Source organism: Montipora foliosa, chromosome 14, assembly GCF_036669935.1.
Source record: "Montipora foliosa isolate CH-2021 chromosome 14, ASM3666993v2, whole genome shotgun sequence".
Classification (NCBI taxonomy): domain Eukaryota; kingdom Metazoa; phylum Cnidaria; class Anthozoa; order Scleractinia; family Acroporidae; genus Montipora; species Montipora foliosa.
In genome coordinates this window covers 15,330,348-15,352,847 of record NC_090882.1, presented here as the reverse complement: position 1 = coordinate 15,352,847, position 22,500 = coordinate 15,330,348, and the positions used below count along the sequence as shown (strand labels likewise).

Sequence of the window (22,500 nt, the reverse complement as noted above, 5' to 3'; positions counted from 1 at the left end):
TCAATCATGTTTATTACAGGATCCCTCCTTTCCCAGCACCTCATCTTCTGCATCTCAGGGGGGCCATGAAAGCATGTCAGGCCAAGCACCAAGTAGGAAACTTAAGGTCACTCTCCTGAGCAATGAATGGCAATCCACAAAAGGAGACTTGTCGACCATCATCAGAGAGCTTGCCATTCAGTTGGCAAAACATCAGAATGTGGAAGTCAGTATGTACCTTCCTAAGTGCAGTGAAGCAGATATGAGAATTGCAGGGGAAAACCATGTTAAGCTCATAAAAGCAGAAGTGCTGATTGGATATGAACCGATTGAATGGCTGTCGTCTGTACCAGAAAACCACGAGATCGATTATGTGATTGGACATGGGCTGAAACTTGGACGACAAGTGCAACTCATTCAGAAGCAACTAACGTGTAAGTGGGTTCAAGTTGTGCATACAGCCCCTGACGACCAAGGAATGTTTAAAGGATCTGCAAAGGCAATTTCAAACTCAGAGGAGGAGCATGAAGCAGAGATGCAATTGTGTAAATTGGCAGACCAAGTTGTAGCAGTTGGTCCCAAGTTGGCTGACAAGTCCTCGCACTATCTCCGTCGCTTCCAGAAAGACGAATCTGTATTTGAACTCACACCTAGCATATTTTCTGAATTTTCAACAGTTAAGCAGGTAGCTAAAGAAAGAGCAGAATTTCACGTTTTGGTTTTTGGGTGCGGTGACACTGAAGATTTTGTGTCAAAGGGTTATGACATCGCAGCCAAAGCCATTTGTGAATTGAGTGAAAAATCTTACCAACTGATCTTTGTTGGTGCATCACGTGGAAAAGAGGAGGAAGTAGCCCAGAAGTTGTGTCAGCATGGCATTCAACGAAGACAACTTAAAGTTCGCCCTTTCAAGGAAAGTAGAGAGGATCTAGTTGGACTATTTTATGAAGGAGATCTTTGCATAATGCCATCAAGGACTGAAAGTTTTGGTTTGGCCGCTCTTAAGGCATTATCTGCTGGTCTGCCTATCCTTGTTAGTGGAAATTCTGGTTTTGGAGATGCTCTGCAGAACGTGCTAAATGGTTCAAGTTGTGTAGTAAATTCTGAAGATCCTAAAGAATGGGCTAAGGCAATTGAAATTGTCCGTAAAAAGAGGAGGGATGTTCGGCTGAAAGAGGCAAAGGATCTTTGCATTCATTATGCCGAGGAATACAGTTGGGAGGAACAGTGTGGTGAACTTGTGAGAAAGATGCTTGGTGGTAAGTGAAATGACATGTTTTTCTTGGAAAGGTTGTAAATGCATGTACGGTTCTCAAGTTGAATTAGCTAGACAAACTGTTTTTCTGTTAATAAATAAATTAAGACTTGTTTTAAAACTTGATGAGGCATCAGCTCATTCAGTGTAAAACACACACTTATGTCCAGGTTTGACCCTAATTAGATGCACGCCCAATTTTGACATCCAACACGAAGTGTCCCTTTAAGTCTAAGCATTTGCTACCTATTTTCAACAATAAGGTAAGCGTGAAGCTTAGCATTATTTTCAGCTTTGGAAAATGCACTAGTTAATCTTAACTTCAGGGGGAATGGAAGGCGAAAAAACAATTTTTATAAAGTCATTCTTACGAAAGCACATGATACGTTGTAATCAAATCGCTGTGTTTTAGGATGTGAACTTACCATTTAACCTCACTGTAACAGCAAAATGCTCCGTACCAGAACAATTTGAACGTCCACCATTTTGGAAGCCATGTTGAAGGCTTGGGCGCATAGCATGACGTCACTGCGCACATAGAAAATCAGCTCCAAAATGGTCGAATGTGCCGTAGTTGGCTGTTCAAACAGAACGGTCAGAGATTCCAAAAGAGGGTAAGTTTCCATCGACTGCCCTTAAAAAGAAGCCACTTCTTAAGGAGTGGCTAGTGGGTATTAAAGAGCAAATTTGCCCAAACTTTGCCAGTGCCACATTTGTTAGGAGCACTTTGAGAAGGAGTTCTTCAAAAGTTGCTGTAACCTCAATCCATGGCCCGGCAGAAGACGTAAACGCGAGTTAAATGAAGACACTGTCCCGACAATATTTCCTCATTAGCAAAAGAAAAGAAGAAGTGAACGTCGGATAAATAAAGCTCCTCACGATGAGGTAAATAGCGCTATAAAAATTTAAACAGTGGTCGCTTATATACAGTCATCACCAGATCATTTAATGCTATTTGTCCAGGCGACATGCTTGTATCAATTAAAACGAACTGAGAAATAATAAAAATAAACACTTTCTTATCGTCTTCACTAAAAGTGAGACTGTGTATCACATTTGGGATGAAGCCGATTGCAATTCACCCGAGTCCTGAGTTGAATAGCTGCTTGTGTCAGTTGTGTTGATGTCGCGACCTCTTTATCCAAGGGTCAAGACACGCAAAGTTCACAGGCTACTAAAAGAGCATCAAAGAGAAAAAGATCTATTGCTTGCTCAGCGATTAAATCTTATGTTGGAGGGTTAACCGAGCTCAACGAAACGTTCGAAATAAATCTCAGCTGGCAAATTATTTGTGACCATTTGCGTACATAAGCTTAGACGTTCAATTTGGAAAAATGACCACGGGTTTTGGACTTTTTGCGTCACTTTCGAATGGCAAAATTCACTTTTTCTTGCTTTTTACTACAAATCTAAGCTATTTGAGTAGTTTGAAGCTCCCATATAAAATACAACTCCTAGCCTTCCGTTCTCCTTTAAAGAGCAGCATTTGGGGGACACTTTGTGACATAAATTGTCTGTATTCCGAGACATGAGTGATGTTGAAGTTGGCGAGAAGACCAAGGGGACACATCATGACGCTTATTGAAATCCGCGTGCATCTAATTAGGGTCAAACCTGGACATATCTCAATCAATCTCAATCAATCAATCTTTATTTATACACGGTTTTAAAAAATTCATCAGGCATGAAAAATAAAAAACCTAAGTTATATTGATTCAACTAAATTAAATTAAATTAAATTACAATATTAAAGTTATTCAATTAAGTATATGCAAAACAAAAATCCTGCTTTCCATGAATGCCGTGTCTTACTTGCTATTATAATAACTATGTAAAAGAGACTTAAAATTGCGTAGAGATTCTGCTTACCTTAATGTTTTAGGAAGACTATTCCACAGAACAGCACCACTGTAGCGAAAACTATTACGGGGATAATTTGTGCGTGGCTGTGGAATAGTTAACTTGTTTACAAAATCTCGAAAAATGTATGAAGTAGTGTGAGACCGAGCAATAAATTTCGAACTTAGGTACTCAGGAGGAAGGCCATTAAGAGATTTAAAAACCATTAAAGCTTTTTGGATATCACGCTGAGTACTAAGATTTTTCCAGTTTAAATTTTGGAATAGGTGCGATGCATCTGCATCATAGCTTGAGAAAGTTAGAGCTCGCGCTGCGCGATTTTGGAGTTTTTGAAGTTTGTCTGCTAGTTTTACGCCACAGCTTCCCCAAACAACATTGCAATAGTCAAAATGCGGCTGAATCAAGGCTTTGTAGATATGATGGAGTGTTGCTGGGGGAACAAATTGTCTAACTCTTTTGATAGCTGCAATACCAGAGGCAACTTTTTTAGCCAACCTTTCGATATGACTGCCCCATGTAAGGTTTGCATCATTGAGTACACCCAGAGATTTTGACGTTGATACCTGGTTTAAGGGAGTACCATTGATGTTCAATACGGGAGAGGCAGTTAGGGTGTTAAGCTTTTGCCTCGAGCCGATTAGCATAAATTCAGTCTTACTCATATTGAGTGTAAGTTTGTTGGCGATCAGCCATTTGCTGATATTTAGTAAGTCTTCGTTCAAGCAGGACTGAATGATATTCACATCTTTATCAAAACACAGCAAGCAGCAACAACAAGCAAGTCACGTATACCTGCTGTATGATCAAGAATTATTGTAATGATGAAATCGTCTCTTGTAAACCGGTCACTTTCTCCAGGACTCCATCTACTTTCTTCTCCATAATCTTCAATTTCTCTAAAACTTCATGCAGTGTCGATGCTACTTCGCTTGACATGTCTAAATCTGAGACAACTTCATCAACTTCTTCCGTCGGAATGATGTCTTCACCAAGAGACTCCCAAAAACGCTTCTCTCTCGTTGTGTAAGAATCGTTATCACTACTGCCACTACTGCTTCCTCTTGTCTGAGAGAGGTGCAGCATTGCGGTTTATCACTATATCATGACTAATTATCACTTATGATATATCAAGAAATATCTTGTATGTTTCTTGTAAGCAATGTTGATAATATCATGATTAATCAATGGTTTTATAAGGGACTGATTTTTTGATATTCCTCATTAGGTTTTTATCATATAAGCATAATTTATCATGATATTATCAGAATATTTAATTAAGTAAGAATTTCTTCTTCCTCCTGTGATATAGTGATAAATCATGATATTATCAGAATATTTAATTAAGTAAGAATTTCTTCTTCCCCCTGTGATATAGTGATAAATCATGATATTATCAGAATATTTAATTAAGTAAGAATTTCTTCTTCCCCCTGTGATATAGTGATAAATCATGATATTATCAGAATATTTAATTAAGTAAGAATTTCTTCTTCCCCCTGTGATATAGTGATAAATCATGATATTATCAGAATATTTAGTTACTGATAGATATTGAAAGGAGGAAATGATCACGAAGTTGAATACGTATGTAGAGAATTTTGATATTATCATGATATATCAAACAATCACTGTCAGTGTCTGTTCTTCTTTGTTACATGATAAAATCACTTGCGTAAGACATGATTTGAGAATGAGAGTGATACATGATATTATAGCTTGCTATTCAGAAATATATTTTTCCATGCTATTCTCAAGATTTGAGAGTGATACTTTGATATCTCAATTTACCACTTTTTCAAATTAAAGATTTGATGGCGACAATTACAGAATTTGCAAGCGAAAATTATTGAGCAACTATCATGATAATCTCAAATGATAATGATAGTTTAATATTTGACATGCACATTATGATGAAAATGATTCCTCAATATTATCATTCTATTATCACCCAAATGTCAATAAAATATCCAAATATCAAGTCTCAAACAAATAACATCCTATCAAGATATTTTGATAAACTGCAATACTGCACCTTAGTGTCTTGTCTTTCGTTTAAATTTACTAAAGAAATCGGCCATAAACGTCACTCAAAATTCAGAATTTGAGGGAGCACATACGCACACTTCTTCACTCATTCATACCTAGTTCCCAGTTCCTAGGTAACTGCGCCCAAACTACAGCATTAAATTTTATTAAGTTCCAGTGATACTGTGTTTAAAAAATCGGTCAAGATACTTGGAGTGCACTTTACATACAATAAACAGTTAAAGCACAAGCTGAACTTTGAGGAACTAATTAACGCAATGAAACAAAAGCTACGAATTTGGGGGAAAATGGGGGGACTCAAAGCCCCTCATTTGGAAACCATACTTGAAACTCAGAAATTGCTTTGTTGCAAGAAACTCGCAAATGATCAGGCAGCCCGTTGGAAAAGTATTTTATTAAATTACTTACAGCAATTGGAGGTAAATTCATTTTATGTTGTAATTTTGACATTCAAAAACTGCCTATAAGGTTACCATGCAACATTCTATGAGGAATGTTTGAATTGCTTCGCTAAGTGTTTAGCAGCAAATTATGATTGCATTCAAACATGTCATACAGTCCAACCAGTTTCAAACATTATTTTATGGAACAATAAACTAGTTTGCATTGATGGAAAATCCTTTTATTTTAAGATGTTGCAGGAAAAAGGTATTCTTAGACTTGGTGACTTACTAGATGAAAATAATGGTGTTGTTATTAATAAAAGTAAGTTAAAAGAGCTGAATATCTCTTCGCTGGACGCTTTTAGGCTTATGTCTGTGATCGACGCCCATCGCGATATTTGCAACAAACCCTTTGTTATATAGGATCAGTGCAAACTAATTTTAAACGGCCAAATAGTTCAAATCAAGTCTGTTGTGTCTAAGGGCGCTTTCCTTTTGTTAGAACTGGCTGGTCGGACTCGTCCGTCCGTCCATGAAACGCGCGAGTTCCAAGGACTGCTAGAACTGGTTCTGGCCAAACTGGCCGTGCTCATTGAGTAGGGCCGCTCACTTCCCTGAGTCCTACGCGGGACGCGAGAAATTTGTATGCGTTAAAAGATGGCAGCAAGTTCATCGCAGACTTGTGGTGAGTATAATAAATATATTTTGTGCATTGTTTTGGTTGAAAGGAAGATTCATTTCTCTGAAGTGCCTTGTGGAGGTATTCATAAGCAAATTTTATTTCATTGCAGGACTAGAGAACGAAGGAAAACTTGTAACGTGGACAACAAAGAGCACAAAACTATTGATTTCCCTACGCCGGGAAAAAACCGACCTCTTCGACAAAGTACGAAAGAAAGTCGCATAGATAAAGTTGCAGAGCAGTTCAACGCTAACTCATCGGTGAGAGTTACAAGAGAACAGTGCGCAAACAAATGGAAAAATTCGATGAGAAGTACAAAAAAGTAAGAGAGCATAACGCCAAAACGGGGAATGACAAGAAGGATTGTGAATTTGAAGACGAGCTAGCATAGTTTTTTCGAGGTGACCCGAAATTTATTCCACCGGCTACTATTTCCTCGTTGACTACAGGAAGCAAGCAAGCGCTGGGTCTACTTCCACTGATGAAGACGAGGAATCACCCTTGGCAAAAGCGCTTCTAAAGAAAAATCGGAAACGGAGGTCGAAGCCTTCGGCCACGGAAATCATCGAACTCCTCACGGAATTTAAAGAAGAAAAGCGGAAAGAAGAAGAACAAAAGTGCACCCTTTCTCAAAAGATGCACGAAGAGAAAATGGGTATTAGGTCTCGATTCCTGGGGAATGACAAGAAGGATTGTGAACTTGAAGACGAGCTAGCAGAGTTTTTCCGAGTTGACCCGAAGTTTAATCCACCGGCTACTATTTCCTCGTTGACTACAGCAAGCGCTGGGTCTACTTCCACGAATGAAGACGAGGAATCACCCTTGGCAAAGGCGGTTCCAATGAAAAATCGGAAATTGAGGTCGAAGTCTTCGGCCACGGAAATCATCGAATTCTTCACGGAATTTAAATAAGAAAAGCGGAAAGAAGAACAACGAAAGTGCACCATTTCTCAAAAGATGCATGAAGAGAAAATGGGTATTAGGTCTCAATTCCTGGACATTCTGTAAAAGAAGGAAGCCTAGAAGATGCAGATAAAAAAATGAGGCAATGTCAAAGACGGCAGCCTAGCAACCCTGAAGCATTTTTTACTGTCAATCAAACAAGCACACGATAATTCAGGAATTGGCTTCCGTTCCTCAGTTTATCAGTTTGTTGTGCGTGTTTTTAAGTGTTTGCAGAACTACTTCACAAACTATTTCCACCTTTCGAAACTTTCACTTTTATATATCCATGGAGTAGGAAAGAGTTCAAATATCTTGGCTATTTTCTGGTCGAACGTTTACTATGTGAAAACGTTAGTAAAGCATTTCGTCTGGGTGTAAAAGAAAGTGTCACTAATCATTCTAAGAATCAGTTAAAAAGCCCCTATTATTACATGTTGCGTTAGACAGTGTTATTCGTTACACCTTCCGTTTTCGTTAACCAACATATTTCTTTTCCACTTTTAGCAATTACTACAAGCATAATCCCAACAAAAGCCTTAGCCACACCAATAGTTACTTATTAATGTTATACTCAAAGAACAAACTTGTAACCATGTCATTTTGCAAATAAAATTAGTTATATTTTTGTTGAAATTCTCGTTGTCGTATTTGCATTCAAAAACACCTTTAACGGTAGCACTCACTTCTCAATAGTAATAATAATAATAATAACAAATTATAATGATTTTATTAACAGCATTTCCACGAGGTGGCTCTTCATTCCGTTAATATCTAAAGTTAATTACAAATAAAGCAAACTTAGAAAAGACTAGGTTAAAAACACTAAATAATTGATATTTACAAAGGCAACAAAAATATAAGCTGGACCTGGCTTTATCTTGTAGCAATTTCTTTGTCTCTTTAAAAAATAAAATTGGGTTCATGCAGTTTCTCAAGGAAAGGGGAAGGTTGTTGAATAAATTAACAGCTTCATCTTGAAACGTATTGGCGATCATTGTTCTTTGAAGCTGTATACCCTTGCTGGAGTGCAAGGTCTCTAGTCTTAAACAATTTGGCCAGTCTGAGCTGTACAAACTTTTGTGTGTACTTTTAAGTAAATGCCATTCGCGTTGTTCAGTCGCCGGTAACCAATTCAGTTTCAGGATATCAAACGTTATTGCATATTTACCATTGACAAAGCTTGCAGCTGCCTTTTGTACTCTACCAAGAGGTGCTGTTAAATATTCCGGTAACGAGTGGTGAAGAATATCATTATAATATAATTTCGACAGGACAAGTGCTTGGGCAAGGTTTTTCCTAATATGGAAAGGCAACAGATTTTTGACCTTGCAAAGCATTGCTAGTATAGTGTAACAAGATGTACAAATGTGCTTAACGTTGTCTTCCCATTTCAGATGTTGATTAATATACGTTCTCAAGAGTTTAGTACTAGGAACACACTCGATGTTCTCGTTATTTACTGCGATCTTCATATTTAAGTCTTCTAGGGCACGGGCAGATGACAACTGTTTAGTGGACAGGACCATCATTTTGGTTTTTGATGGATTAATTACTAAGTTTGCATTGCTAGACCACTCCTCAAGATTACATAAGCTATTGTTCAAGACACGTTTGATGGCTTGCAGTGCACATATAGTGTTGTATCATTCGCTTATTGGTGACACTGCATGTTAACGTGGGTGTGGAGATCTGCAACATAGAGGTTGAATATTAAAGGTCCCATGATCGATCCTTGTGGCACTCCAAAGTTAACTCTACGACGGTCTGATGTTTTATCGTCCACTTGGACAAAATGCCACCTGTCAGTTAAGTATTCGATGGTCCAGTTAAGGAAAGATTTTGAAAACCCAAGATAATTGAGCTTCTTCGGGACAATTTTATATTTGATGGTGTCAAATGCTTTTGTGAAGTCGGCGAGGATCATAAGTGTAACCTCCCCCCTTTTCGTGGCTTTGATAATGTCGTCTCTTATCCTTAAGAGTACAGTGGTTGTCGAGTGGCCTTTCCTAAAGCCTGATATGTTATTTAGACCGATGAGAACCAGTTCTTTCGGCTAACCAGTTCTAACAAATGGAAAGCGCCCTAAGACTATTAACAAAGAGCTTCGGAGTAGAGTAATCACTCCGCCGACTGCTCAGTTAAGTTTCAATCATCAAGTCCCGGTTGACGTCTTGGATTGGAAAAAATATATATAGCCTGCTTTATCGTGTCACTTCTCATACGAAATCACATGAATTTCAGTACAAATGTATTGCTTCACAAGATTGGCATTTTTCCTTCCCCTGGCGTGTTCTTTTTGTGGAGTGGTGGACGAGACCCTTGAGCACATTCTTGTATTTTGTAACTATTCCGAGAGTCTCTGGACAGAAGTAATCAAAATGATTTGGTGATCAAGGAGTTCAGATTGAAAGGCTCTCACTCAAAGATAAATTGTTTGGGATGTTCTTTTGCGAAGATGAAGTATATGTACACCATATCTTGTTGCTTGCGAGACAATTTCTATACTCTTGTAGATGCAAGAAAACGTTACCCCGTATTGGGATATTTATAGCAAAAATTAATATAGCTTATCAACTTGAGACAATGATTGACAAGTCAGACGTTGATCGACTCTCTGCTCATTACCCGAAGTGGGGCAAATATGTAAAGATTCTATCAGTCTAATATTCTTGTATTGTATTTTGTGTATTGTTCTTAGTCAAATATGATGCTCTTGAGGGTTAGGAAAGCGGTGTATGTGTGTGTGTGTCATTTGTGTAGAATGCATTAAATGTGACTTATGTGGATTAATGTAAGGTTCTCTGTACAGTAGATGTAATTAATATGAAAACAAATAAACAGTATTTAAATTTAAAAAAAAATGGACATGATAGAGACATCTGCAGAGGTAAGACTTGATGTCAAGTTCATTAGAGTACGGTTGATGAAGAGATTTCAACTTACCGTATTTCATTGGCAATAAGTTCAGTGAACAAGGCGTATTTGGCGCATCGCCAAACCCAAAAATGTATTCATCTTGTACCAATGGTAAATTCGCACATACATGTAATTGCACACTGTATGAGCCGAACTAAACACTAAGAAACAAATGACTTATTGGTTATGAACTTTAAATCTGTGGGGGCTTGTAAAGAAAGTGTTCGTTTTTAATGCTACAGTATGTAGGTTATCAACCTTTATATAATAACCAAATCAATGCGCGCGCTCTGATTGGTCAATCAGCTATGTTTTATTGTGCCAGTAAACTCATGGAAAAATCGCGCGTCTTCTGAATTATTATACAAAAGCAATAGACCACAAGTCTCTATGTTTACAGGCTGATAAACCACGCGGGATGTTGGTAGAACACGAGAAGAATTTGTAAATCACGAGCCGCAGGCGAGTGATTTACGAATTCTTTGAGTCTTAAATAGCTCATTTTCTTCGCTGTCGGAATCAATCGTTACCGTCGTCTCTTCCTTTTCTTTTGTGTTAAGTAAATTGCTCTCAGTGGAAGTTTCGTTCTATCAGCAGGAACTGCTCAGAGGACCGTAGAGTTTGGTTTTCGGTGTTTCAGGATTTTACAGGAACTGTTCGGCTGCTACTGAATTTGAGAGCAGGACAGGGTAGCGTGAGTTCCAGATCGAATTAAATTCTAATTTTCTGATTGGGCGGAAATTTTCCGCAATTTTCTTTTCTCCGCCCAATCAGAGAACCTCATAGAGTAAAGTCGGATTGTGATTCCTCATATGAAGCTGGAAATACCACATCTATGGTCGCCATTTTATTTCTAACGCTCTCCTTGTTTGGCATTCCCTACGAAAAAAAAATATGAGTCGCAAAGGACACGCAAAATACGAAATTCCACCAATTCAACCTAAAAGATTTTGGGCTAGATTGCGGAATATTCGGCCCACCAAATGTCCTACTTAAAAAAGCTGCCACCACGGTCCCGCAGTCGTGTTAACAATGCTGCTTCCGCGTCCACTAAATGTCTTACTTAAAAAACTACCACCGCAGTCGTGTTTAACAATGCTGCTTCCGCGTTCACTAAATGTCTTACTTAAAAAACTGCCACCGCAGTCCTACAGTCGTGTTTAACAATGCTGCTTGTCCGCAGTGGAATGGGACAGAAAATGATATTCATTTACCCCTCCAATGTGCCAATGTGACCAGTATCACCTGACCATATCGAGGGCATAATCCAGCTGACATTCCAGCTAGTTTACAGCGTACATGTTTGATATTGGACATCCATGTTATCACGTGACCATATCGCGGGCTTAAATTTAGAGCTCATCTAGGTCAGCTGTTTTTTTAGGTTGCCCGCTGACCAGGCAAGGGTGTTTTCGATTGGATCGCAGGCTCAAGCCTGGTTAACTGCAAAACATTTTTTGTGCGGTTTCTGTGGCCCAACGCTGCTACACGGCCATACACCGAATTCATAAATGGCGGCAAACCTGGTTCGAGTTAGCGGCCAAACATGACATCGAGGTGTTTTAGGATAAACACGCTGTATTTTTGAGGAGGGAAGGAGAAAAATGAACAATCGACGCGCGGAAAATTACATTCCTTGGTTCTGCTTTAAGTTCCAGAAGGTCATCGGTGTTAAAAAATGATGAGCTACGGTTGTGGCTGAAATGTTGGAACGATTATGCGTAAAGATCAAATTGTAAAGAGGTAAACTTTAACCTTTAGTAAGCTTACATCGTTCGATCCGGCTTGGGCTTATGGCATAATTGTGTGAAATCAAGTCATCTGTTTGAAGACGTTAAAAAGAGCTCTTGGTTTTCTTTTTGTTGCTATTGCTTTTTTATGAGTCGAAGAATACATCATTCAAGGGAAAGACAGTTTTCTTATTAATCTGGATCCGAATTCGTTGAACAAAAAGCGAAACTTTGCCAAGCAGGGTGCGAGTTGTGCTGTTGTTGATTCAAACTCTGGTGAGGTTTGAAGCTTACTAATGTATGCCTCTTCAGGATTTTGCTGCTGCATCACTGATTAAATCTTGTGTACCTCCACTTTCAAACAAGGAAAATTTACAAATTTTAAGTGTAAGAGCTAAAGAGTGGTTACAGTAACCGGTACATCATATGACCGATACAGAAGTCGTTGAGAGGCATAGGTTGTCAACAGGAAGATTAAATTGGCTGATTAAACGGTGTTTTTTAAAGAAGATCTAGAGAGACAGCAATTTGCGGAGACTCAGGTAAACCAATACAGACTAATAGTCAAGACGTACCCACCTACTTTCGGTGCCGTAAAACTACAGATGTTAATATATTAAACTTCAATGGAATCGGCAATAAAGCAAGCCTTGACTTAAACACGGACAGCGATTTGTTTTGGCGTGAGTCTACTTTTTTCCACATCTAAATTCGCAGCACCAGAGTCTTAATAGGGAACAACTAGCTGCAGCATTTCCAGCAAAAAACAAATGACATATATTATTGGTACCCGCTTCTCCTTCAAAATGTCACTTTCTAGTTCCATTTCCCTATTTTTAGCTTGTAAGATGCTATCACAGTTTGAAATACTGACGACACATTTAATTCAGCAATAAAGTCATTATTGTCATTATTTCCGCATGAAAACAATCAGGTTTAAGGGGGGTGGCTCTTAACTACCAAACTATTGCTATGGACCCCTTTAAATAATCATTTCTTTTGAGTCTCTTTAATTCTGCAGTTACCATTTTTTGCCAAGTGTGTTCTATTTAACATTTCTTCCACTGATTCGACTGACAACCATATTTGGTAAATCACATGGCCAAAACAGAAAATGCCTAAAAACTCAGCGAGTTAACTATGTTTTTCACAAATTTTTAATGCAACAGTGCAAGAACAATCTAACTCAAAATCAGTGTAGCATGGATTTACGGCCCTCCTCTAATGCACGTTTCAAAATATCAGTTCCATTTTTTGCCAAATAGAAATTCCAAGCTACAGTTTACAAATATTGATGGGACGATTCCCATCCGATGAAAAAAAACCACCTCGTCTTTTTGTTCTTTTCGAGACCGAGGACTGGGACTAGTTGCGCATACACCTCTATTGAAGTGATGTCAGATTTCCATTGAAAGAGTTACTTCAAAGAACCATCCATGCAACCTTTTTGTAGGGCTCTTTGACTAAACAGGTTCCTTAGCAACCATTGTCCTTCTGTAGTTAAGTGCCACCCCCTTAATAAAGGTGCCACAAATTTAACAATATAATTATTTTACTTCGAGCTAGGGGTTCACCAAGTATATTTGACTTGAAGGAGTCACAATAAATCAAGGATAGAATTATCCCATAAACTAATAAGTGACTACGTACTAATTGATCCCTTTTAGCAATGTCTTTTAAAATCTACTATACCCTTATGATAAATAACTATATAATTAAGACTATTATTTTGGTTTCATTAAATAAACATGATTTTTTTTCAAATAGTGTATCTTCGCATATATATGCCAATGAAAATCGAAATAAATGCAGTTAACCTGAGGTAAGAATTCTCCTTTGGTTTCATAAAGACGGAATTCCACCCGACGTACCTGTCGAGATAAAATTGAAAACAGATGTTCTTGAAGAGAATTCAAAACATCTGATAATGCTAAACGATGACTCAAAGACATACCTCCTTCCACTGGTTCGCTGTATACGTACGCTGCAATCTACAACTTGTATTGAATCGAAGCCTTCGAGATGGAGAATTTCGCTTAACCTCGTTGTAACATTTTCTGCAGATTGCACTCTCTTCCCAACAAAGAAATCTGGACTTTGATTGGGTTTTTAACACTTAGTGCATTTGCGATACGTTCACTTAAAAGGAGAAATGAAGCTGCGAAATTGTAAGTAAGGCTGAGCTTCTATTACTCCAAAAGAGCGTTGCTTCCCAGCAAACTAAAAGGGTTGCTTACAAAAAGCGTGAATAAAAAAAAATCCTGCCATCTAAACACCCTTTGCAAAATTTCTCCGGCCAATGAGGTTTAAAAAGTCGCCTTCACTGACAGAAGGTGTATTAAAAAGGAACGATGGAAGGTCATCGCTTCGAACGCCACCTTTGTTTACATCACAGCGCTCGGTTGGGAAACTGGATGCTACAAGCTCTACGGATCTAGTGCCAAGTCTCCTCTCCTTCTTTTTATGACGAGCGTGAAGTTCATGCAAGAGCCTGGTAACTCCCGGTCATTTTATCGGCCCCAATAAGTACCGGGAAAGTTTACGGGTGCTTCGAGAAACACTCTTCCGGTCCCGGTAAAGTTTCCCGGTAACGGTCCCGGTAAGTTAACGGGCCCGCTAATTACCGGGATTTTCAAGAAACGGACCCCAGGTTTGAAATACGTAGCTGTGGTCAGGACCACCCTGGTGGTTACACAGTTTTTCAAGTCAAGCATGCGATGGATATAAACTTATAGCTGAGCTTTTATTTTTAGTTCTGTTCGTTTGTTTAGAGCTGGTTTTTGGCATAGCTCCAGAAGATTTTTGATTTTGATAAGGTCGCATGATGGCTGGACGAACTATGACAGAAGAACAGAAACGAAAGAAAAGAGAACGAGAACGACAAAACTGTATACCAGCAATATCTCAATCTTGGTGGAAGAAGTTAGTCCACAAATTCTTTTCTTGGACACAAAACCGTTTGTTATTTTTACAGATGCGTTATTTCCAGTGGATTTGTACTTTTAAAAAGTGGTTTAATCGTTTTTTCCTTTGTTCAGGAATGAGTTTATTTATTTCAAGCACGTTTGGGCAATTTGTTGGAGGTCTTGTTTGAAGTTTGTCCTTTCTTGGTCGCCGTATTTTGCCGATTCTTGTTCCAAGGAAAGCTAGCGTGTTTCACTGAAATTCATCAAAATGTGAATGATCTCGTGGAATGAAGTCTTCATTAAAACTCTATTTTGACTTTGAACTGACAAAATTTCCTAACGCCGATCTGTCACATCACGAGCTAGTACTTCTGTGATTTCTAATTTTAGCGTGATTCCTATTCGCTGGCTCTTGCAGCTTTTGACAGTTGACTCTGAAATGGCTTTTTTCCTTTTCCGTTCTTTTGCTAAGGATTTGCTTCTTTTAAAACTCATGCGATACTAGTTGGGCAGTGAATTTTTCTGAAGAAGAAAGCGAAGAACATGATTTAATTAAGCATTAACCAGAAACACCAAAACGCAGACAATTTGAAAACCTTTATTTTCACTAACCCTACGGCCGGTAAGGAAAAGACACCCCTTTTAGGCTTGGCTAAATCTATAGAATTATATATGGACCAAAAATACATGGCTTGCGTTAAGGTTTTGCTTATTATTAGTTTTTTAATGAGCCGGGGACGGGGCTAAAAAATGGAGTGACTCTAACATCACAAAAATCATGCGAGGCAGTTAAATAAAACAGAGCGGCATTATTTATTATCACACAAATCCAACAATAACCTAGGAGACAAAAAAATAAAGGGAAAATCGGTATATTTTCTGTTTTCATTTGTTTCCTTAAACGGTAATTTGAAATGGCAAAAACCAAAGCAGAAGTCATCTTCCAAGGTCTTGTTTATCTATTATGGTTAAGGTGATGGGCAGAATTGAATACTTATGTCCAGAAATTAACCTGCATGCATGAACATGCATGCCCAGTTTTGACATCTAACGCTGAACGCAAAGTCTCCCTAAGGAGGCTCGAAAGGGTTTCAACACTTAGAAGACACTCTCTTTAGATCGCATGATGGTAAAACACAGTATCATCTAATAGTAATGTTATGGTACCATATGAAACACCGATTATTCCCAAACAAGATGTGATCATTACTTTGATGTAGTAAGTTACTGTGGCAATGGGAAAGCCCAGCAAAAACACCCAATATTTTGGTTTTAGTTGGTCATATCTCAAAACGAACTCGGTAACCCCCCTTTTTTATTGTTGAAAAGTGGTGAGAAGGCCATGATGAAACTTTGAGCAAAGTTTAAAAAAATTCTGTCCAGCGGATTCAGAGCTACCTTAACAAAATCGCAGAAATTAAAGTGGCTCTGAATCCACTGGACAGAATTTTTTTAAACTTTGCAGAAATTTCCATCTTGCCTTTCTGATTACTTTTCAGAAATAAAAAATGGGGGTCACCTAGTCCTCAAGACAAAATAACAAAAAGTTTTGAAAACGTTTCAGAATAAAGAGTAGCGAGATAAAAACTTAACGTTTCGGCGACATGTCACCATTATCAAATGCAAATTATTGTAAGTTAGGTAACGTTTTATAAAGGATAGAGAGTGGGAAAATGCATTAAAATAAGTGAGGCGGGGATAAACAAAAGAATGAACAAAATTTAAATAACAACTCTGAACACCCAAAATGACTCCATTCCAGCATAACTGTTCATTTAAGTTTCGTTCATTCTTTTGTTTATCCCCGCCTTATTTATTCTTATGTATTTTTCCACTCTTTATCGTTTATATAACGTTACCTAACTTACAATAATTTTCATTTGATAATTGTGTCATGTCGTCGCTGAAACATCATGTTTTTATCTCGCTACTCTTCATTCTTAAAAGACAAAATAAAGGGTGTTTTTACAGGGCTTGACCGTTGCCACGGTGAAATATTACGTCACAATAATGACTGTATAATTCGTGTTTCATTTGGTACCACAATATTGCTAATGCATAGTACAACGTTGTGGTGCCGATCCTTCTAATAAGAGCGTCACTTGGAAGCCTTTGCTACCTATTTCCAACAATAAGGTAATGGTAAAGGTTAGCGTTATTTTTAGCTTAGGGTAAATGCAGCTGTTTATCCTTACTTGACGAGTAGCGTTTTGTTGACACTTGGTGACGCGAACTGTCTGTTTTTCGACACTGAAGTGATGTTGAATTTGGGGAAAACAGCAAGGGGACACTTCGCGACGCTTATTAAAATCTGCGTGCATCTAATTAGGGGCATTTCTCGACATATGAATTGAAAGTAGCATCTCTGAAAGGTGGTACATGTAATTCTGATCAGGTAAACGCATCTAAATTCAAATATGATGATAAATTTCTCCTTAAAGAAAATAGCTGTACACATGTATGAATAATTAATTATTGAAAGTAGCCTATCTGAAAGGTGGTAATCCTCCCGCCTGATCAGTTAAACTCATTTAAATTCGAATATGAATCTCTCCTGAAAGAAAATAACTGTACCCATGTATGTGATTCGTTTGACAGGGATTCACGGTGCTTCTTTAGAGGAAGAAGCTTCGTCAATAACAAGCAGTCACTTGGCAACTACTGTTGATACACAAGCCGGAAATTTGTATGGAGGTACCCGTATTATGTTTATATATATATATATATATAAATGATGGAGTGATAGGCAATTAAGTGAAAAAAGACATTGTTTGTCACGTCATGGTATACTGGGATATCCATAATGCAATTGAGGCATCTTTGGCTAAATCTAAAATCCATTTAAATTTCGTGAAAGGTAACCAATCCCCATGCCTCCATACTTCAGCTCATACCAAACCATAGACTTGAACGTCCAATTTGTTCTGCTTTGAAAGGATTATGCAAGATAAGCGTATATGCATCTACCTTATGTGTATCTTCAATTATTTTTCCCGGAATAGGTGTATCAGAAAGACAAACTGCAGAATTACAACGTAGTTTCCAAAGAGAGGAATGGGTTAAAGGATAGCAATATCCAATAATGTGGAGAGTCAGGGTTAGTTACAATGCCCCACATTTTAAACTCCGCAGCGGCTTTATAAAAAAACGCGTGTTATTGTAAATCACTGTCTTTCACAAAGGAAATACAATGTACTTTTCAGAATAACGTTATGATTGCCCAAGTGACCATGATTTGTAGAGCAGCACTGGCGTAGTGATGAGAGTACTCGCCTTGCACCAATGTGGCCTGGGTTGGATTCCCAGCTCGGCGTTATACGTGGGTTGAATTTTTAGGTTCTGTACTCTGCGTTTTTGGAAAGAATCCATAAATGAGCTTTTAAAAAGCCTTTCTCCTTTATACTTTTAGAGGACTAAATATTGCCCAAATTTTTAGTGACAGTTTATAATAAAGTTCTTTAACCTCCCTCACAATGAAGGGATCGTTCAGTTAGCGATTCATTTACTGGTTATCACCAACAAGACAAGATTTTAATTGTCCTATTTTTGTGTCATTTCCATGCAGCCGTCATTGCTGACTCTATGGTCGTGGAATTGCTCAGAGAAGTGTACAAAAGACGAGCTGAGTTCAGTCCGCTTCTTTGGAGCCAAGCCATGAAGTTACATCTGGATGAAGTGTACACTACACTGAAAATTGTCTCAAGACCAAAAAGAAGTGTTTACTGTGAAGGTTCTGTAATAGGATTGGGTAATTTGTTTGGTAGTAAAGGTGAATATTCCATGGCCCTAGCAGAAGGAAGTCCGGGAATCGGCAAAACCACCCTCTGTCTTAAACTTGCTTATGACTGGGCAAATCGATCAATGCCTTGTACCTTTCCTGCCTTCGAACTTGTATTGTTGCTCAAATGCAAAGACTTGAACGGAGACATAATGGAAGCCATCTTTGAACAACTTCTTCCTGAAGACATGGAGGAAAAGACCAAGGAAAGACTACTGAACTTTATCACGGACATCCACAACCAGAAAAAAATTCTTATCATTTTGGATGGATTGGACGAGGTCCCTAAAAAATCTGAGCATCGTATGGACAAACTTCTTAACCGAAGAGTTTTACCGTCTTGCTACATGTTGGCTACAACTCGACAAGAAAAAGGAATTGAAGCCCGGAAGCAATTTGCATTTGATATTTGTCTTCAAATTGAAGGATTCACGGAAGAAGATTCCTTTCAGTACATCAGGAAGCATTTCAAGAATATTGATCCATCCAAGGGAGCGAGGCTCATTGAGGAAACAAAAGAAAACACTTTATTGCATGCCCTACGAAACAATCCTCTAAATTTACTTCTCCTTTGCGTTGTTTATGAAGATCATAAAGGAAAGCTGCCGTCTTCCCGTACTGATCTCTTTCAAATCATTGTCCGATGTCTGTTGAGAAGATATTGTGAGAAGAACAGTGTGAAGGCTTGTGAAGAGGACAGCGATTTGGAAAAGCAATTTGAAGCAAACATCCTTGTTCTTGGAGAGCTGGCTTGGGAATGCTTGCTGAATGATCGTCATAGTTTTCGGGAAGATCAATTAACAAAGCTTGAAAGAAGTGATGACAAATTAGTAGTTCGTTATCTCGGCCTTGTATTCAAAGAAGAAAGTTTGAAGAGATTGAAACCAAACCACGAATACTTCTTTCTTCACAAGTCGTTCCAAGAGTATCTGGATGCGTTCTACATTGCGCATAAGTTGCGAAGAAACCAGTTTAATGTATTTGAGCATGTGCAATTTGATTGGGTGGTGAAGAAATTCCCGCAAGTGTTTTTATTTGTGTGTGGAATATTGCGTGAGGAGGCACATATTCTATTCACACAGATTGGTGAGAAGCTGAAGAGGAACTGGAAGTGGCTAACATGCGGGAGAGAAGAAGCGAATTTCTTTGTTGAGAGCTTTAGTGAAAGTGGAAACCCTGAACTAATGGCAGCTACTTTGTTCTCATTCATACCTTTTCCACCGGTCGTACACTTATCCTTATTCTTTGCCTCTGAAGGGCTCGATTTACATGGGGATTGGAACATAGTTAAGGTTTTAAGGGCCTGTACAGGCTTTTCCAAAGTTCAGACGCCTGAAGTTCACCTTGAAATGCCTTGTGATGTCTTCCGTTACAGGTTTCTTCAATTACAGTGTCTTCCAAAGTTAAAGAATCTCGACATCTCTAATAAATGTTTCCATTTTAAAGGACGTGAGGTGGGCGATGATTGGGATACTGTTGCTGAACACCTGAAAGCAAGCAAGACCTTAGAGAAAGTGACGTTTACTCTGTGGAATGAGTTGAGTGACGGCTGGGCCAGGGCCCTTGGTGCTGGATTATGTGCCGACACACCACTGTCATCTGTTGGTCTCAGGATTCATGGTTCATTGAGTCAAACTGCAATAAAAGCTTTAGAGAGTCTCTTACGTAACAAATCTCTGTCCTCTCTTTCTATATATATCTGCGGAGATATGCAAGACTCGCTGGCTGTGGCCCTAGCAACAGGCCTTGCAGGTCAAATTGCAGTTAAGGTTCTTGATTTGTGTGTCAATGGAAAGCTGAGTCTTTATGGTGCTAACTTAATAGAGCGAGGTATCGCAGAAAATAATTCCATCACTAAGTTGATTGTTTCTCTTCGTGGAGAAGTTCCTGATAATTGGCAGACGGTTGGGAGGAATATTTATTCACGATTAGGAAGGGAAACATCCGGTTCATGTGCTCTCTACCCAAATGCCTTCAGCAAAGTGACAGCTATTCAGGTACAACGCCTTTGTCCTTTCGAAATAACGGATCGCTTACCTGTACAACAAAATGTCACTCTAAATATCTGGGGCAAGTTGGGTCGTGATGGCGCAGACGCTTTACACGAAAAGTTATGTTGCAGCCGACTGTCTCACCTGAAATTGGACATTCACGGAAAGTTAACCAATGGCATTCTTAACTCCGCAGCAAGATGGGTTGACGAACGAAATACACTGTCCTCCTTGACTATCAACACTTGGGAACAGTTAAGCAAAGGAGAGAAAACTATTTTCGAAGACCTTAAATTAGACAAGAATCCAGCAGTTACCCTTCATGTGCGTGACATTCCTGGTCCTCCAGAAGAATCGCGTGATAACGAATTTGTCTCTGCTGACGACGTTGAATCTCTCCTTGCGCTCTTTAAAGAAGCAAGAAATACGGGAAAACAAAATCTCAACGTTTCATTCAATGTTAATAATGACGTTTTGGTAATAAAGGAAACTCTTAATAACAGTGATTTGGGCAATGGCATGGACGCTGGAGCAGCAAGGAATACCCCACTGATATCTCGCACTCCGGAAAGTATCAAATGTAACAACTTCAACCATGAGTGGGAAGATGGCCTTCGTCAGGTCTTAGCAAGCAACACCACACTGAATGATCTCAGTTTGACATTTAGCGACAACGACAACATGGTCTTTTCATTGGTATTCCTCCTGGGAGATGGTTTGGCACGCAACACATCACTGAGGAATCTCACTCTGACAATGAACTCCCACGGGGTAAAGGGCCATACATGGAGGGACAGCCTTCGCTATGGCTTGGAACGCAACACATCACTGAAGAGTTTCAGTCTGATAATTGAAAACCACAGCAACCGATGGATAGAGGACATTATTTTTGTGCGTAACACATCAGTGGAGAACCTCTCTCTGACTGTTAACAACCACGCAAGTTTAGACTCTACGTTGGTAAATAGTCTTAGACTAGACGATGTTTTGACAGGCAACAATTCACTGAAGAGTCTCACTTTGAAAATTCAAAACTTTGACGTAATGATGCTTGCCTCTGAAGAATACAAGCTTTGGGAAAACAATTCACTAAATGATTTCTCCCTGACAATTAATAACTACGGTAACATTATGGGTGATGAGAGTAACTTTGCAAAATTATTGTGTCAATTGAAGTCTTTAACTACGTTAAATTTGACACTAAACTTATGCGGAAAAGGAGGTGAGAGGATTTTACCTTGTCTTTTGGAGAAAGCAATGGAAAGTGAATCACTTAAGACACTTAGATTGAAAATTAACGATCAACAAATTACAAATGGCAGCCGTGGATACGACTTCAGTGAATTTGTGGTAGAGTCTCCATCACTTTCGCTCATAGAATTAACCGTCAGCCTTTACGGCGGGGAGGAAAGCTGGAGAAAATGAAACGTTAAAGCGGTTGCATGGGAAAACTGCAGGTACGCGCGTACTACATTTTCTCAAAGTAGACTGCAAATGGTCTAGTCAGTCTCTCCGTTGTTGTTTTGTAGCAGTTGTGCCATCATATTTCTTCCATTTTGTTCTGGAAAATTTTCCGTTTTTTGAGAATAGTGAATTTTATTTCCACCACTACTGTCGGCTTGACTAAAACAACTGGGTATAAAGAAAGCACTGACTCTTTCTTCGAGCGAAAAGTCTTTTCACTTTAAATGTAATTTAATATAATGTAATGCAAGGTAATGTACGCAGAATGAGTTTAAGAAAGAAATTGACTATAACGTATTGTATGCAGAATGATTTTGACAAAAAATTTAAATTGCTGAAAGTCAGAAATTTAAAGATAATTTATACAGTAGAACCCGTGACTGTAAACATAAACTAACCAGTCTCTTATAACGACCTCAGCGTTGTAAATGGTATCGATCAGTCAATTGATTTCTTTTGGTCATTCTGCATGCATCGCATTCTGCATAATCTTGTCATTCATCCAAATACCCTCAGCATAAGTTTAATCCCGAGCGGAATATTGGTCATTGACATTAACTTACAT

At 38.6% G+C, this 22,500-nt stretch overlaps 1 protein-coding gene across 1 annotated transcript in view; it reads left to right on the top strand.

The window, feature by feature from the left end:
* The window catches only part of LOC137984649 (protein NLRC3-like), a 46,139-nt gene that overhangs the window by 23,301 nt on the left and 338 nt on the right, over window positions 1-22,500 (top strand). The window contains exons 4-6 of the mRNA XM_068831874.1: window positions 20-1,238; window positions 17,301-17,396; window positions 18,268-21,928. Of these exons, the coding sequence (XP_068687975.1) occupies window positions 20-1,238; window positions 17,301-17,396; window positions 18,268-21,896 (4,944 nt within the window). The 3' untranslated portion in view covers window positions 21,897-21,928. The remainder of the gene's footprint in view (window positions 1-19; window positions 1,239-17,300; window positions 17,397-18,267; window positions 21,929-22,500) is intronic.